Genomic DNA, 19,000 nt, shown 5'->3' on the forward strand with positions numbered 1-19,000 from the left:
AAATCGTCTCTAGTTCCCTTTGTAGCATAGGAAAGGAAAGGAACCTCTCGTGCAAGCACTGAGTCATTACTGACTCTTGGAGGGACGCCAGCTTTCGCTGACGTTTTCTTGGCAGGCCTTATAGCGGGGTGGTTTGCCGTTGCCTTCCCCGGCCGTCATTACCTTTCCCCCAGCTAACTGGGTACTCATTTTACCGACCTCGGGAGGATGAAAGGCTGAGTCGACCCAAGCTGGCTGCCTGAAACCAGCTTCCGCTGGGATCAAACTCAGGCCGTGGGGAGAGTTTCAGCTGCAGAAACTGCTGCTTTACCACTCTGCACCACACGAGGCTCTTTGTAGCATAGCACCAGGTATAATAAGGAGAGGTTTGCCATTGGGTATATTATCACATACATGCATAGAAGCTGGACATTCGCAATTAGCAATTATTCACATAAAGCAATAGCATTATTTAATTGATTTTTTTTTAAAAGCAAATGCGGTGAATGGGCAGTATCCAACGATGCCTGTGTGCCAGCAGGATCCATGACTGATGCAATAGGAAGCCGGCAGGGCTTCCTAAAACAACCAGAAATGAGCCAAAATGCTTAGTTCTGGAACTAAGTATCCCATTCCAGAAATGGGCAATTTGCCTAGTTTCAGGGATGGCTCGAGGAAGCACTCGCTTGCTGTTACACCAGCAGTGGCTCCTGCTAGTGCACCACAGCTAGAGGCGTCCCACAGGCAGCACTGAATACTCCCCATTGTCATAATTTTCACAGACTTTTTATTAATTTATTACACTTTTAGACGGATAAACAGTGTTTTCTGTGCAGTATACAAGTATTATGGACCATATATAACGGTTTTTAAAAAACACATTAAGGAACTATTGTAATCATCTTTTCTCAGGGCCAAACTAGATGTAATGGTAGCAGATCTGTGGATTTAAACACGAATCTGTCCCAGTCATGAAGAAAAAGTTAGATTGGTTTGTTTAACAGCAAAATGGGTTCGTGGTTGAGGGGTGCTGAATCCTCCCATGCCCCTTTGTCACCTCTATAAAGGTCCTCTGTCCACATGCTTTTCTCCTAGCCAAGCACATGTCTGCTGTCAGGCAGACATGTGCCTGGATAAAGAGAAAATCACCTACAGGCAGGTTAAGTGCTGGCACAAGGAAGAGACATGCAGTCCTCTTTTTGTGTAACTGGGGCAGATCCATGTGTAAACACATATTTGGTGTTGTTGCGTCTAGGCTGGCTCTCAGTATAAACCTGCATTTGATCAGAATGATGACAGATGCGGCCTCATATTTGCTCAATCCTGCCGTTCTTTAATGGCACACGACTAGGAGCCTCTTGATGAGGCAGGATCTTGGTTCCTTGTGCCCGGCTCGCCCCTCCATCTCAGGAGGCCCTCAAGAGAGGCTTTCCATTCTCCATCTCTCCCACACACCCTCCGCTCACCACCCACCATCTCCTCCTCCTCTGACCAGCAGAGGGCGTTGCCAACGAAGGCCACTCTCGGCCCTTGGCTGGTCTCACTCTCGCAGCCTTTAGCCAACTCCAGGCCAGGCGTATCTTGTTTTCGGTATGAGCAGGAGACGTGAGACGTTAGACAGAATCTGTGGCCATAGAGTTCGGCACCGAGATCAGCTACAGGATCCGGAGTGTTATAAAGGGAAAGCTACAGGAACTGGGAGCATATGTTGATGAAGAGCTGCCTGGTTATATCATGGTCATGGTGGCCAACAAGAAAATCCAGGAGCAGATGATGGAGGATCTTTCCCTCGTTCTAAGAAACAATACTGTGAGATTGACTGTCTGGCTTCATGGTGTATTAGGTAAGCTTTGGTCTATAACTACAGAGTCTATTAGCCTAAAATCTCCTGAAACGAACATCTTCGAGACTAATCTGCCTTCAGGCAAAAGCACATCGGATGGAAGTGAGGAGAGAAGAGCAGAAGAAATCCTACAGCCTCTTACAGTGTCAAGTTCTTGGCCAGAATGGACTGACTCCCGCGTTTCAACTAGCTCCCAGGAACAGAGAACCTCTGCTGCCCTGCCACCCTGCCAAGATGTCTTCCCACCCCTCTTGATGTCAACAGTGAAACCTTTGAGGGAGCTGTCCCCGTTGGAAGCTGTGATCGACCTTAAGCCTGAGCCAGACGATCTCCTTGACGAAGACCTCAATTTTGTGGATGGAGAACTGGTTGCCCTAGAAGAAGCCTCTCTTGACGGCGACAGTAGATGCGGAACCATGACAAGGCTCGGAATGAGCTTGTGTGGTCTTCAGTGGCAGGAATGACAAGGGTTCCAGGAGAGAAAAGCTACCTTTACACATCCATTTCGTAAGGAGACACCATGGATACAAGGGGGCAGCAGGGCTGGCCCCAATGTTGCGCTTCTCCCCCACCCCTGACCTCCATGCTTTGAGTGTGGATATCTGCATAGGTGAAGCCTAAGTATGTAGATGTTGATAGGCATGTATGCCTACAGAAGCAGGAACTCTTATCACCAGGATGCAAACTCACATGGAAGCCTACCTATGTAGGCTTCACCTACGCAGAGACCCATGCTTAGCACAGGGAGAACAGGGGACCGGGCCAAGAAGCCACATAACACCTGGGACAGAGCCAGCAGCCCCTGACCTTCCTTTGTACACATGGAACCTCTTTACACAACTAATGATGTGAATGGAGCTAAAGTAGCATTAAGCCCGTTTGGAACCCATCTATTTCTTCTTCCCGGTGTCTGCCATAGTAGAAGTAGTAATATAGAGGGGTACTTCTCTGTTTCCAGCTTTTCAAATGAAGAACAGCTATAGTCCAGAGAGTCAGTTACAAACGACAGGAGACCACATTTTGTTAGGCTGGTGGTTTGATAATAGCTCAGGATAATCAGATGATACTTCATCAGGAGATATTCTCCTGCAGCTCGTGAGTAAAAGTAAAGAAACAGCTAGGAGCCAGGCTGTACTGGGAATTTGGAGAGAAGCTGATGGGGAGAACGTTTTAAAAGCGATTAGTTGACAGAAAATTACAAATTGCACATTACAGGTGTGGGGGAAGGCGGGGTGGAGAGGTTGGTCTGGATCAGGACCAGAGCAAGTGGCAACGGGTTCAAGGCCACCTGCATCGGACAATCCATCCTGATCTGGATTGAATGCTCCCATGCCTGCAATTTACATCGGGGGGGGGGGAATCTCCTGGAGTGAACTGGAATTTTTTCCCCTAAGGCAAATTGCATGCACGGAGATCCAAATCTGGATGAAGACCAAAACAGTGGGGAAAGGTTTATAAGCAGGGGTAGGACATCTCAGGCACAGGGGGTCAAACCCAGCCCTCCTGTGGTCCCAATCCTGGTCTCCTGAGTTCTCCAGATGGCCACCCCCTCCCCTCCCCCTCCCCTTGCACCCTTTCCCCCTGAGTGCTGATCATCAGGTGGTTTCTCAGCTTTGGCACTGCTTCCCCCCGCCCCGTTGTAAAATGCTGAAATGCTTCCCCTAACGTTTAGTTACTTACAGTACACGCTTTAAGCTAAAATATTTTATTCCCTCAGCCCTTTTGCTTTTGGCTGCACCCCTTGCCGGAATGCGGGCCCCAAGCAATTCTCTTCTGGGTAAAGTCTCCCTGTGCCTCATGCCAGGGCCCAGATCTGGATGGTGACTCCTGCACCTGCCATTTGCAGAGCAGTCTGGGGAGGCAGAGAAATGAGGAGGGGGCAAGCCAAGGAGGAGAGGTCCTGTGACCCGATGGCAATATGTGCACATCAGCTGGGTGTGCATGGGAAGGATGAGGCTGGCTGGAGCTTTGGCCTGGCCCACTTTTGGCTCTGGCCCCGCCCATGGCATGCTCCATGGAGAGAGAGCCCCTGTTCCTGGACCAAATGCTGTAGTGCTGCCTCTGAAACTGCTCGCTGTCCAAGGGAGAGTGAGTAATGATATGTTTGATGCCCTTTTCTCTCAAATATAAATCCACTTGGGCTATCAAGATATTGTTAGCAAAGCAGAAATGCACCTCCATGTTTAAGAGAAAAAAGAAGCCAGGCTGGATTGGAAATTCTGATCCATTACCTTTTATATTGATAGAGAAAGAATATTTGGTTTAATGAATTTAAAATGAAAATGAAAAGGCTATTCCTGTCTGCATTTCCTGTATGTTAGTTTGCCAAAATAAATGACTATCTGTATAGTATAAACAACCTTTAAAACTGTTTCTATTACACACACACCCCAAAGGCCAATGTTTTATTGAATCATTGTTGCATCTGCACCAGGTTTTAATTTGCCGACAGTTCAGCTGACTTCCCCATTTTGGCATGATTATTTCTGGCCTGTTGTTTCACCTCAAAGGAGCTTGCTTCCAGTATGCCATCTTATTCTTCAGAAATGTTAGGTTGTGTTTCCTGAACTCCTACACATTTCCCTTATCTCTGAAAACTAGCTGAACTTCACATATTTCACCAAGCAAGACTGATTTGTTATCAACAATTGCAGTGTGGCCAACTGCTATTTAACAACCGACTGGAGTTCTTAGATTGCAATCTCTCCAAACAGCCTTGGAACTATGAGAATATACTGAGTCAGACCAATGAAACTCTTACCAACCCTGCTACAATGATGTTTTCACAGGAATGGCAAGGGATGAGACATAGGCCTTCTCCACATGCTCCCTAAAGGCCATTTCATACACCTTACAGAGTCAAACCTATGTTTGTCACCTAGTGCTTAGTTATTTGTGGGAGGGGGGTTTTGATAGTTGCTTTGCAAAACAACTGGGAGTTAGAAATGGGTCTACTGAAAAACATATTGTGTTCTCCCAGTAGATCCAGATGTGCCCAACTCTGCTTAGTAGGGAGCTGCAACCAATCAGGGTTCCCTTAGAATACCTCTATGATTTGTGTGTGTGTGTGTGTGTGTGTGTGTGTGTGTGTGTGTGTGTGTGAGAGAGAGAGAGAGAGAGAGAGAGAGAGAGAGAGAGAGAGAGAGAGATTAAAGTTCCAAAAATTAGAGAAGTTGCCTGGCCTTTCTGCTTCTTGGACCTTTCAGATAACAGTGGTATGAAGCAACACTCTCTTGTAAGCTGCTTCATTTAATTTCATTTGTACTCTACTCATCAATCTTCATTCCCCCCCTTTGGCAAGATCCAAAGTGGTCCTGGCACACATGCTCTTGGTCAGAAATTTGGTCCCCAATCTGACTCTGGCACACAGGAATGGCTTGCATGCCAAATACTTGAAATACGTAATGGTCTCCGTTTAAAGAATCATTAATGACCACCATGAAAAATCCAGCCACAGAAGTCATCCCAGTACATGGCTCACAGGGTACATGTGGCAGGATTCCGCTTCTTCAGAAATGACACATTTAAATAAGCTCTGCTTTTTGATAACCATTTTGCTTTACAGCCACAGGCAGTATGCACTTCCTCATCTAGCTTAAAGCATGCATAAGGCAGCGACCTCAAGGTAAATTCATTCCCTTTAAAGTCCCAGAGGATGAGAACACATTCTCTCCAGAAGTGCCAAACTGTTTAGCACTTTCTTTTTTTTTAGCTTTGAACTATTGAGACAGGTTCTTGCACCCTGTCACTGCGTTTGAAGTTGGTGTTTTATGTTACATGATAAGTCAGTGGCTGGGAGCCCACAATCAGCAAAGTGCCAGGCTTAACTTGGATATCCTGTAAAAATATCTTTCATAGAGAAATATATTGCCTTAAAAACTGAATGTACCCTGTTAACTAATCTTGTAAAATGTGCTAATAATTGGAAACATATGTAAATGCTCAATTTTGACTGAAAGGCACTTTTAGAAATCTCCAGGCCAAAAAAATAAAAAATGCATACATTCTGTGTTGTGTGAATAGTAAGGCTAATTTATATTCAGGAAAATTGTTATATAAGTAACTAGTTCAAAGGTTATAAGACTTGGTCTCTTAGAGAGCATCTCTAATTGAGACTCGCTAGTCTAACTTGGATCATGGTTTAATTTGTTTTTAACTGTGCATATTTATTGTTTTATACTGTATGTTTTATCTGTATGCCGCTCTGAGATAGTAATGTTATAGGGCGGGATATAAAGATTTTAAATAAATAAAATAAATAAATATATCTGTGATCTCCCATATGGTGGTGTTCATTTTCTTGACCAAAGCGGCTGCAGCCCCACCCCTCCACAAATTCGATCAGGGACGTGGCACAGTGGGAGGTGGTACTTAACACACACACACACACACACACACACACGGAAAACCAGGAAACTCTTCTAGTGGCAAGAGCTCTTGCTAGAGGTTTAGAAGCAGAGGACACAATCCACTGGAAGTATCTCTTGCACAGCCCTCATTGATGTGAAAGTGTATAGCTCTTGTATGGTTCTTATTCATTGCCATGGGGCTTGCACAGGAGAACATTACAGTGGATCATGACCAGAGATTTTAAAACCCACCTCGTCTACCTCCACGTTGCAAGCCAGGACCCACCAGTTCTCAAAATCACGCAAGGAAAGAGCACATGCCCTACAGAAAGTTGCAAAGGAGTTTGCTGAGGAAGTTGCTCTAGATAGCTCATTTAAAAATAAATAAATAAATAAATAAATGCCATATGCTTCACAACGCAAAACAACTGAAATATCAACTGCAGGTATGTTCCTTTCTGACTCCAAATGTGGCAATGTCAGACTTGAAATATAGGTAAAACCTATAGCAAAGACACCACAAATGGAAACGTAAGACATGCATTGGCAGAATAAACAACATCCCATCACCAGGAATCTCATTTAGGGAGGACACGGGACATTCCTCCTACCCCCACTGAGTGTTTCACACTACAGGTGAGTATTTTTGGCCAGACAAATCACTCATCAACAGCTCTTCTGTCTTATCTAGACTGAGCTTCAGCTTATTGTCACACATCCATCACTGCTGCCAGACCTTGATCGAGCACTTCCACTGACTCACCTGAATCAGATGAAAATAAGAAGTAAAGTTGGGTGTCATCTGCATATTGATGCCACCTCACTGCAAATCTCTGGATGACTCCAATCAACAGTTTTCACACAGCTGAAGGCATGTAAATAGCATGGAGGACAACTGGAGGGCTGAACAAAAGTGACTTCCCCTAATTCGCTATTCTATTTGAAAGTGAAAAATTAAAGGCAGCCATTTTGGTTCTGTTTTCAGGGGAAATATTTCAGGGAAGGGGTCTTACAGTGACAGGAGGGATGTGTGTCTTCCCCCCCTCCCTTTTGTTTTGCAATTTAAATGCCACTTGTTCTGCTGGCGGATTTGGTGGCACCACAGCAGGAGCAGAGTTCTTGCTGCCACTACCATCCTGCCTTCCTAGAGACATTCTAGGAATGTCAATTTGTGCTAGCAGCATGGCACTAGTGTGGACACCCGAGTATAATGGAAAGATGGCAAGTGCACCACCAAAGCTGCCAGCAGATCCAATGGCTTCAAAATTGTACAATGAAAGAGGGCCAAAGAAAGAAGCTGCCACCACCATGGCAAGTCCAATCCCCTAACACCACCCCTCCCCCCAATGGTGCAATTCATTCAATGCATCCCCACCCTGGCTCTGTTTGGGAGTTCACCTGAAATTCTCACTCCTAATCAGGCAAATCCTGAAAGAAGTCCAACCCTAGGGCCAAGATGGAATCCAAGATGGAATTCCCATAGGATTAATGTCATGGATCTGAGCAGCAGTCCCCTAGCACCAATGCCTGGAATCAGTCTCCTAGGTAGGAACAGAACCATCATAATATGGTGTCCCCGGTTTCCAGTCCAGAAGGATCAAAGATACAGGACACCACTGGGTGATCCAGGAGAATTTACAGGATTTAATTCCCCATCATCCATCCAGCAAAGTGTGGTGACCAAGGCAGTAATCAGTCTCAACCAAGAATACTTGGAGTTGTGTGGCTACCACTCATTCAAGCATCATGCACAGGAAGAGAATATTAGCAACTCTCTAAATGTTCTGGATCCCAATATAGCTTCTTAAGGAAGAGAAGCAAAGCTTCCTTCTTTGAGGCAGCTAAGGCCACTCTTTTCCAAAGTGATGCATTCACTACCACTTAGCCAATCCCACCCCCCTGCTTAACACTAAGAGCTTAAAAGGGCAGGGTTTGAGCATACTAACCTCAACTACTGAAATTCATCCAGTAAAAACTGGCCAGATGGCACAAAGGACACATCGAAGGACTGTCCGGTCCCAAAATAACGTCCCAAGTCATGGCACCATGTGAATGATTTTACCCTTAAAGTGCTTAGCAGCATACTTCTGACACTTCCATAACATCTTCCACTAGACCATGCTGGAGCAGTCACTGAGCAAGGAAGCAATTATGGTGGAAAGAACTGCTTCTTTGCAGACAATACCATCACAGAGTTGGCTCAATAACAAATTCTTAATTGTGTTGAATCAGATCCGCAAGGCATTTGATGCTACTTGCGCTCTAGACATCTGCCCACCTACTTCATAATTCTCAGTTCTCCAGAAAAACCGAGAGCCAAGAGACAGTACTCCTAGCAATTGTGACAACTCTATATTCCACACTAGGGTCTCAACAGGAGTAGAAGCCATACCAACCGGAAACTCCTTGAGGGTTCTGAGGAAGCTCCTCGGAGTCCTTTGAAGAGAGCCTGACTGAAACCCTGGAGAGCCATTGTTGCCAGACAGTGTTGACAATTCTGGGCTAGATGGATCAATGGTCTGACACAGAATAAGGCACTTTACTATGTTCCGTACATAACCTTATTATGGACCAACTTGGCATTAAACAAGAGCAGCACCAGACCTGGTAATCTTACATTGCTACTGTCAAGTGGGTATATGGAATTGAAATTCTGGTACACATAAAGCACCTTTACACAAGTATGTGGCAGAGCCAAGAAAAAGCACTTAGTTCCTCCTCACATTATCTTTGGACTATGATTTCTCCAACAAGTCAGGGTCCCCCCACCCCACAACCTGCCACTACCCTCCCTATCCCTCCAAACTAGTTTGCCTGATGAAGTGATCTCAAGTTATTGAAAACTTGCACAATTTTTTGTAATTTTTTGGTTGGCCTATTAAAGGTATTACACTAATATGGGTTTTGAATTTTTTCTTATGGTCAACACAGATACCTTTCCCCACTCCTCTCTGAGATATTCTCTGGAATTCTATCCTCCTCCATAATCATAACACTGTCATTTAGATGTTCCACTTAATTAAAACAAAAGACAAAGGAAAAGGAGAGAAAACATAAAAGCTGCAATGCTAATATTATTGGGTTGTATTCAAAGGTGCCCTTCCATATGTCTTCGGTGGTTTTTCACATTATGCTAGTTCTGCATGAGAAAGGTTAAAGTAAATCCAAATATGTCCTTCTAGTTGTGCAAGAGCTTGCACCACCTCTTACAGAAGGTGGAAGCATTAGACAGTGTGGTATAGCGGTTAGAACATTGGACCTGGACTTGTGAGAGCCTGGTTCTGGTCCCCAATTGGCAATGAAGCTCACTGGGTAGTTTTGGGCCAGTTAATGACTCTCAGCCTGACCTACCTCACAGGGTTATAAGGAGAAAATGGAGAGGACGAGGAGGACCATGTAAGCTGTCTTGGTTCCTTGCAAGAGGAGAAAAAGGTGGGATATAAGTGTAGTAATAAAAATAAATATAAATCAACACTGCTACAGAACCTACCTCTTCTGCTAGCTCTTGCACAAGTATTTGTGAAACTGTTCCAGTGGCTACTTTTATTCTGTTCACAGTTCTTTGGAACCAAGCCATGGTTTCCTATTCAATTTTATTTTTATATAGTAGGCATGTTACTTGCTTAGTGATGCTTAAAAAAACAACCTACACATTTGCAAAAGATAGATGTTAAAGGACTACAACTTTTAATTGTAAAGGCAAATTATAAAGCCAGTAATTGTTTGCGTTACGGTGTGTGTGTGTGTGTGTGTGTGTGTGTGTGTGTGTGTGTGTGCTACTCAGAACAGCAAGGGGCTACACTTCATAACCAGTTCAAACAGGGATAAGAGCATGGGCTCCATGTTTTTTGTTTTCAGCCTTGATGCTGTGATCTTGCTGCCAAACAGGGGTTTACAACGCAAAGGCCTCTGGAGATTTCTCATACTTTTTGGCTTATTCTGTTGGTGTTCATCTTAACAGAAGTCAGCTGTTCCCTTTTCCCACTTATCCAGGGTTTAGCAGTGAAGTGTTTAGCATCTGGCCTGGCTATTATTATAAAAAGAGAACATCTTGCTCTGTTGGGAGAACACCATCACTGGCAGTAAAATGACAAGGAGCCTTTGAGGACGCCAGGATCCCCAAGATCTGCCTCTTATCTGTCTCTAGCACTAGTTTCCCCTCAGCAGACCAATGCAACACACCACTCCCCTTTTGACTGGCTAATATTTCTTTTACTTGTGTTATGCCCTTTACTCAAATCTGGATAAGGATCTTTCTTCACAGGAGCAAATGCACAAAAATGTGGATCTCACAGTCTGTTGATGCACTATAATGAGATCAAGCAACCAAAGACAGTAGATCTTTCTTTGTGTGTGTGTGTTTGTTCCTGACAACTGCGGAAATGAAAAAGTAAATAAAGCTCAAGATTGCATCAGTATCCAGGATGCTGTTTAAAAACAACCACCACAACCTAGACTAGATTAAGGATGAGTAATAGACCAAGTGTGAAATACACAAAAGTGGTTATTATTATTTGCATGCTAACTTTCAAGGTGTTCAAGATTTCTCAAAGTTAAAATTGTGGTGCTTGTATTAAAAACTTTACAAACTTAACTTCCATTTTGAAGACCTCTCATTCCAATAGAATTAAAGCTAAAACAGAAATAAGGAGGGAAAAAATCTGTTTATTTTATCTGTCAAGTTCTTGTGGTTTTGAAACCAGTTCCATTACAGCTCCCCTGTTAAAACAGCTCCGCTGGCTTCCAGTTTGTTTCCGGTTACAATTCAAAGTGCTGGTTATGATCTATAAAGCCCTATATGGCTTGGGTCCAGGTTATCTGAAAGAGCATATTCTCCCTTAAAGCCTGCCTGTGCTTTAAGAACTTCAGGGGAAGCCCTTCTCTCAATCCCACCAACATCACGGGTGTGCCTGGTGGGAACACAGGAGAGGGCCTTCTCGGTGGCTGCTCCTGTGCTCTGGAACTCTCTTCCCAGGAAAGCTAGACTGGCTCCCTCCCTGATGTGCTTTAGAAGGCAGGCAAAAACGTTTTTGTTCTGGCAGGCCTTTGGTGAATGATCTGGACCTCCATCTGTGCCAAGGACTTTTAAAATTGTCATTTTAAATGTTTAAATGTTTTAATATTGGAATATGTTTAATATAGTTTTAACTTTTGTATATCTCTATTTATAGATTTTAAATGTACATGTTTTAAATTTTGTAATGCCGCCTTGAGGCCCAGCATTGGACAAAAGGCGGGAAATAATAATAATAATAATAATAATAATAATAATAATGTGATGTCCTTAAAACATCATTTTGAAATAAATTTAAAATATCATTTTGAAATACAAGTAAAATGATCTGCCTTGATCTTTCACAACAAAAATATAAGCTACTATGAAGTTGTTATTGATATATTACATCCCGATCCCACGCACATTTACTCAGAAGGACCACTAAAAGTGCAACTCTATGGGCTGTAGATGTCCGAGGAGGCCATAGGATGCTGGGGATTTCTGCCTCTGAAGCCATGAAAATCTGAGTGAGGATTTTTCACTGCCCGCTCCCCCAAGTACCTCTCAGCTGCTATGAAAAGTACCACAAAGGCTCCCTTTCTTGAGGTCAAAGCACACACACACCTGGAGAAAAAGAGGGACAGATTGAGGCATGCCAGTGGGCGGGAAAGGGAGAGGCAATGGATCTGCCCGATTCAATGGCTGCTCAGATCCTGTCCCTGCCCCAAGCAGCACAAATCACCTGGATGGGCTCGGAGGCCCTCTAGCAAAAAATACTGCAAAGGAGGACATAGAAGCTATAAAGTCTGTTGCTCCTTCCACCCTCCGGGCAAGAGCCCAGCAGGGCATAGAATGATTGAAAGACTCCAATCTTAGAATCGCCCATCATTTGGGCATCTATCCCATAGGATTGCACCCTAAATTTACCAAGCTTTACAATCAATTCATATGATTGTAACCTAAGCAACAAAATGTTCATTTTAGAAAATATTATGGTTGCAGTCCTATGTGTCATAGTACACACATCAAGACTGTTCTAATATGTACATGGAAGAAATGCTATTGAAATCTAGAGAAGCTGCTTCTATGTAATTGCACCAGCCTAGAGGTCTTGAATGCAGAAGTAGACCATGCACATTGATCTCCCCTATGAAAAAGATGGATCAAAGTAGGTGGTCATTGTTGACAGGGATGAAAGCCCACCACCCAGACCACTGTACATAAGAACCCCAAGCATGCTCCTGGTTGGGGAATTTGTTTCTCCTGTTCACTCTTTGGCACACACAGGAGAAATCCAGGGAATTCTGCACATTGAAGCGGATTTCAGTATGGGAATCAATAACCCATCCCAGAATTGGGGCAAATAAGTTTAGAATTACTGGAGTGCTAAATCTGGTTAAGAAAATGGCAAATATTTATACGAATGGGTTTGTTTGTTTTTTACCTTTTTCAATTAAAGTACACCAAAATCCAACTTCGTGCCCTTTGACCTAAGTTTTAAAGAGGTACAAAATTTGCCACTCTTCCTCTGCAAAGGATACACTATGCTGTTTGCTCTGGCTCAACAGTTTATACACCACTCTGAGAGGGAAGCAGTGTAAGCTGATATATGGCTGTTAATATAAAGCCGGATGCTTTAGTGAAGAGTAGCCTTTAGGAGGGCTTCACCATTCTTCTTTTCCCACCCCTCCTGTCCCGTAGTTCTCAAATGTGCCGATTTAGTGTATGTCATGATGGTCCTAGGTTACTTCTCTCTTCCCCCACCCCCATTCCTCTATGGTCTGATCATCAAACTGTATTATCAGCACAAAATAGCAGAGTCCCCACAGGGTAAACGAGGGACAAGGTGCCTTATTTTTCAAAGCGCTGCTTTCTTACCTTCTGGCTGTATACTAAGGCCTAAACCTCAGAACACACAATGCAGACATTATGCGAGGTAAGTATTTGTCACCTTCTGCTACTCTCAGCTTTAGGACTGCTCCTGTCTCTTATTCCTCCACAGCACAGAATGTTTAAGAAGGAATGCCTCACCCATCTAGTTACTTCATCTTATATAAACACACTCCTATTTAGACTGGAGCTATGAAGCTACATTGGCTGTGCATAATGTATCAGGATTACTAGGAATGTCATGTAACTATGGTTAAGATTTTGGCAGTTCTCTTTTAAAATAGTAATGTCTATCCTCCAAAGGCAAATGGAGGTCTCAGCCAAAGGGTGGTATGATGTTTCAGTTCATGCTGGCTCCAGTCTGGTCTAGTCTATTTACAAATATACACTAGATAATTATGGAGATGCAGCAGAAGACAAAGAAGCAGGGAACAATATTAACAAAAAAAGCCATTTTATTGAAAATGATTTTGAAACCTCAAAATTAATATTACAATCATGAGAGAATGTCAAACAAAGTCAATTTACAGTTGCAACATACAATACAAATAGTCCCTTTGAAGATAAAGTAAACCCTTCCACAATCGCTGTCTGCGGCACAAAGAAGAACGTGTTTGTACAATATGTGCATGAAAAGCAAATCTTGGGCAACAGCAATTGAGAAAAAATGAAAGAAATTAAAGCTTGTATTTACAGGAAATGCTACAAATATTTTGTTCCAGCAGAAAGTCAAGACTGGTAAAGCATATTTAAGCAAAAAATAATGTGGAATGTTGCTTAGTGTACCTATGAAACAAAAATTACTGCAAACATATGATTTCTGGCTGATGTATTTAAAAGTGTTGCAACAAAAATAAACAGCTAAAATGTTGGTTAGAACATTCTGAAATGTATCAGAGGCTTTAAGAGATTAGAAAACTTGGTTTTCTTTGACCTTTAGTTATGATTTGTACAGATTTAAATTATTGCTTTTGTTCATGGCTTATCTGTGACTCCTGATAACATTATTTCACCAGGAATCGTATGGCAGGCTCCAAGAATAAGTTGGAGCAGTATTCCGGTAAACTTAACAGTGCAAAACTTTCCCCTCTTGACAAAGCATGGAGAGGTGGGAGGAGGCAATGAACAATAAATCCATGCTCAGGGGATCTGCTACTTGGAAGCTGACAATGAAATGGAGCACCCTCACAGATGGGTTCTTTTAAAGGGTTCTAGAGATGATGGTTCCCAGCTCACTTTATCTATTATTCCAATCCCTTGAGCAGCCTCACCCAAATTTGGGATTATATTCTCTATTTTATCCAAGGACATTAATTTTTATTCCCTTGCATACAAGTCTTTGGTACCATTTTTTAAAAACATATTGGCACATGTAGTTTCGTATCATTGATTCCACAAACTGGACCAGCATTTCCTCTTGTCAAAGAAGTAATTCTCATCCTTCAGATACTAATCACAGCCCATATGATTACATGACGTTAATACCTTCGCACATTCCCTTCCTGAATCAAAATAAAATGAACTTTGAAAGATAAAACCTTGGTGTGTGTTTTTAAAATGTGTGATATACATGAGTAATTTTATAATAACTGTCAGTTCAAAATAAATGCAGAGCTTGAATAAAATGTCATTTTGAACTATTTATGTATTTCTGTGATGCCATCAAGGAATCAGGTACCATCCAAGATTGAATAAAGAAGTTCTCTATTGAGAACTTGTCTCTAAAAAGAAAAGCACCCTAAGTTAAAACATGAGAGTGAATAGAGAAGGGGCCTTGTGCTTATCAAGGTGCTTCCTTGCTAACCCTTCAGTTATTGTTTGTTAATTCATACTTGCAAAGGGAATCATTAATTTGTGCAGTCATAGTAACAGGGCATAAACTGGATGTGTTTTGGGACAAACAAAACTGCACATCTGACTGATTTGGAGTTTTAATCCAAACGATCCAGTTTTAAAATGTGACGATACAGAAAGGTTACTGTAGGTACAGAACAAAACAGAAAAACAATCTATGCTGGATTAAATCCAGGAATATAAAGCAGTACTTTAATTGTACAAGAACAAATTTCTTGTTTTCTTTCTTTTAAATGTATTTGAGTTGCTGCCTGCAGCCGCTGTAACAACACAAAAATATCCCTACAAAATTACTTAAGATGCATATACTATAATATCTTTAAAAAGCCCTTTTCAGCAATAAAAAATAATGTACAAATATAGTACCTTTTATTAAATACACAACAGCTTTTGCACTAGCAGTTCATTTCCCTTTTTCTTGCTTAATAGACAACAACAAAATCCCACAGAACTTGAATTGTGTAACCAGACACTGGCTCTTGTAAGTGCTGCTGAAATTAACAAACTTATCTTACAGATACAAATAAATGGACACGGGTATGCTTCAAGCTACCACAAACAATAAATAGGACAACAGTTTCCATCTTTGAAGGAAAACTACACACCAGGAAAGTGTTTCTTACTTACGAAAAGGATACTCGATCTATCACCTTTGGAAGGCAAAGACGTTTCTTAAAGAGCAAACTAATCATATTAAGTTGTCAGGAATAATCCATGGGAATGTGGAATCTCCTTGGTGGGCTGCCTTAGTAATCAGTAGATGAGGAGGCTGACACTGTCCAATTACATTCTGTAAATATTTAATCATTTCTTATTGTCAGGGTGGCCTAAACATATCCCATAGTTATCATTAGTTTCAGCACCATTGCACCCCAAAGAAAATACTGTTTGCTGCATGCCCTTGAGGCTAAAAGCAGTGCAAATGAGAATATGGAGAGGATGAGGAGGACAATGCATTCTCCTTTTAAAGGAGACAAGCAGCAACCTGCTCTATTTCATCCCCAGCCCCAGGTCCTGCTTAAATTAAGCATGTGCATAAATCTGCTGAACAGATGACTGCTAGAGGTTTCAGTGGAAGGTGCCGATATGAGCTTACTGCCCACTGAAGCCTAAAGAAGAATTCCCAAAGACTTCAGGTCGCTTTGGGTTTCAGGCACTTGACAAGCAGCTCCTCCTGCTTGTCACCCTGGCAATACAGAGTTTGCAGATGGGTTAAGTGGCAGATGGGTTAAGCATCCCAGGGGACTTTCATCGTCTGTATTCAAGCTTGAACCATTATATATTGCTGAACACTGGACCTGCAGAATGTAGATTTGCACTACAGTGGTTCACTTGTGCTTATTCTTTTAAAAAACGATGGTTACCATATCTTCTGAAAAGATTAGGTTTTGTTTTAAGAAATCAGAAAAGACTCAGAAGATCAGTAAACATAATTAATTTCCCGCAAGGGGTTTGTTAATATTTTATTTGAAAACACTTGACATCTTCCCTTTATCATTTCATTTCTTTAGAATTAGAAGATGGTTTTTCTCTGTCTTCCAAATGTTGATAAAAACTTGAGCAACTTTGCAATTTCATCAGAACATATTGGCTGAGATCTAAGCACTGGTGTGTGAGAAAAATGTACTTCTGTACGTGCATGGGGAGAGCAATGCTTCCTGCTGGTGATGGTTCTTTCCACCTGATAGGATACCCTTCCAGAGGATCACCCAATTTTAGAGGTGTGGGTGCTTCCGGAGTGCAGAGGGCTTCCAGGGGGAGGGCAGAGATGAAAAAACCTGCGTGTGTGTGAGCAGAACATGAGCTGCACGTGGAACTTTGGATCCTACCCATTAAAACTGAAGGAACTACAAACAAACTTATCAGAAACGGTTTTCGCTCATTCTACTTCTCTTTCCAGTTTGATTCGAAAGGCAAAAGGCAACCCAATATTCAATAACATTTAAAACAGTATTTTCTTCATAAATTAAAACAATGTACTATAACCAAATTCCTTTGAGAGAAGCTTTTTTATATATATAAAAAATCACATTGCAGCAGTTTTATACTGGAATTCAGAGCTCAGGCATGGCCTTAAGATTTTGTACCACTGAAAGGCTGCCACTACTTAAAAACAACAAACATTTTTAGAGACCGAAGTCAGCATATTATTACATTAAGAAAACTTTAAAGGGACCAAATATCATTAAATAATTATAAATATTTCTTTAAAATTATATGACAATTCTTTTTTTTGCAACCCCCCCTCAAGTTTTACATATTTATAACTTAATAAAATTAAACAAGATAGCCAAACACACATATTACCGATACTGTTTTGGTTTGAGTAAGATATATTGCCATTATTGTTTGCTTCTTTGCATAAGAAATTAGGTTTCATTTTTTTTATTTTCGGGGCTTACCCCGCCAATATTTTTATATTTGGTTAACTCAGGCAAACATAATCACATAAATGCATAACACAAAACAAACAAGGTTGTCTTGATACCTTGTAGGATGCTCTTTCAGCACAAAACAAGCTGTGTGCATCTTAAAAGTTCTATCTTTTAAATGCTGCCAGGCTTGGATAAGATGGCTGAAAACTTACTAGGAGCTTAGCATAAACGGGAGTGTGTGTTTTTCTATATGCACAAACACAAGTGGTGAATTGCACTGCGCATGCATAGGGGGTCCTGTATACTGTACGATTGCAACTGTTCCTGAAGTTCAAGGTGTTTTTGATTATTTTGAAAAACAAATATAAAGCACAAGCTTTGTCTTGATAATTGGCAGGAGTCCATTTCTCCTTTCTTGGCAAAGGAATTCGCTAATGTTTTAATTTTTAATTATCTTTTTTACAAGTGCCTGGACAGAAAGGGCATCTTTTTGTTTGTGTGTGTGTGTGTTTGTGTGTTGGAATCATTATACATCTCAGACAAATGTTCCCAACAGGAAAATAAAATATGCTTTGACTGGAACTATGTTGCAGAAGGTCATATTCTCATGTTGTATGTATATAATTAGCTGTTAACATCCCAGCTATACAGTTGCACATATCAACAAACTCTATTTTTAAAAAACCAAAACAACAACAACGCAGGCACTTTATAATTAGCTGACAGTTGTTTGTTTGCTTTTGGCTCACAGACTTTAGGCCATGCAGATAAAATTTCAGTACGGCCTCCAAACAGACTCATCCATTCTGCCACTAGAATTCAAGACTGTTGGGGAGCTGCTGTGGCTTCCATCAGCCTCCACACCATCATTCTGGTTAGGCAAATTAGGGTTTAATAATGTGCTGCCGTTGGATGTGGTGGTACAGGGAGGAAGCATTCTGGAGGGAGAGCGGTCTCCCCCTGGCACCATGGGGAACTGGTATGATCCTGACGATGTGCCATAGTAGAGATATGGAGTGCTGCTGGTCTGGAATGGTCCACTTTGGTTTTGGGAAGAGCCTGGGTAAGGTGGCGGTAAGTAGGTGTGGTAATGAGTGGTGGCGGACATACCCAATGACATGCCTGAGGTGACTGGCGGTGTATAAGTAAAGGTGGCTGGATAGTGCATTCGTGGGTTGGAGAAGCGGCTCTCAGTAAGGGATGAAATGCTTGTAAACTGCCTGGGATCTGAAAATGGGCCCAGCTCTGAAGCACCTAAAAATTATAACAAGAGATGGGGGAAAATTCTGTAAATATCCATTTTTTCTGAAAAGTGATGATATAACTTAAACCCACTCCTTTGGTTCCCCGAAAGCATAGCAAATCATTCTATATAAACACTGCAAGAACAGCACCCTATACAAACAGTGATCATGCATAACCTGTGAGAGGTGCTCTACCAATATCATAGTTTTTTTTTCTGAAATCCATTGCACTCCTACTTTTGATGATAAATTACACAAACCTCAATATTAATCAATGAGAAATCTTGAAAATTTTAAATTGGTCCTTGCTAGCTATGAAAGCTGCCCATTTGACACTCAGTTTTTCACCAGTACATGCAGCCAGCCTTCTGCTGCTACAAACGTCAACTGCCCAGCATTTTTTGGGTAGAGGTACTGTACATCCATGCACACATTATATGCATGGCACTGCATTTGGCATCCTCATAGCT

The 19,000-nt window shown here is 41.9% G+C and overlaps 1 protein-coding gene across 8 annotated transcripts in view; it reads right to left on the reverse strand.

Annotated features, from left to right (window-relative positions):
• Positions 1 to 19,000, reverse strand: part of RUNX2 (RUNX family transcription factor 2) — a 346,128-nt gene that overhangs the window by 81,362 nt on the left and 245,766 nt on the right. For 3 of the 8 annotated variants that reach the window (XM_063115937.1, XM_063115936.1, XM_063115931.1), the window contains exon 7: positions 17,742 to 18,540. The exons of the other annotated variants lie outside the window; for them this stretch is intronic. In XM_063115937.1, the coding sequence (XP_062972007.1) occupies positions 18,062 to 18,540 (479 nt within the window). In that variant the 3' untranslated portion in view covers positions 17,742 to 18,061. Of the gene's footprint in view, positions 1 to 17,741; positions 18,541 to 19,000 lie in introns of those variants that run through there. 8 annotated transcript variants of the gene reach the window in all.

Source organism: Elgaria multicarinata, chromosome 2, assembly GCF_023053635.1.
Source record: "Elgaria multicarinata webbii isolate HBS135686 ecotype San Diego chromosome 2, rElgMul1.1.pri, whole genome shotgun sequence".
NCBI lineage: Eukaryota > Metazoa > Chordata > Lepidosauria > Squamata > Anguidae > Elgaria > Elgaria multicarinata.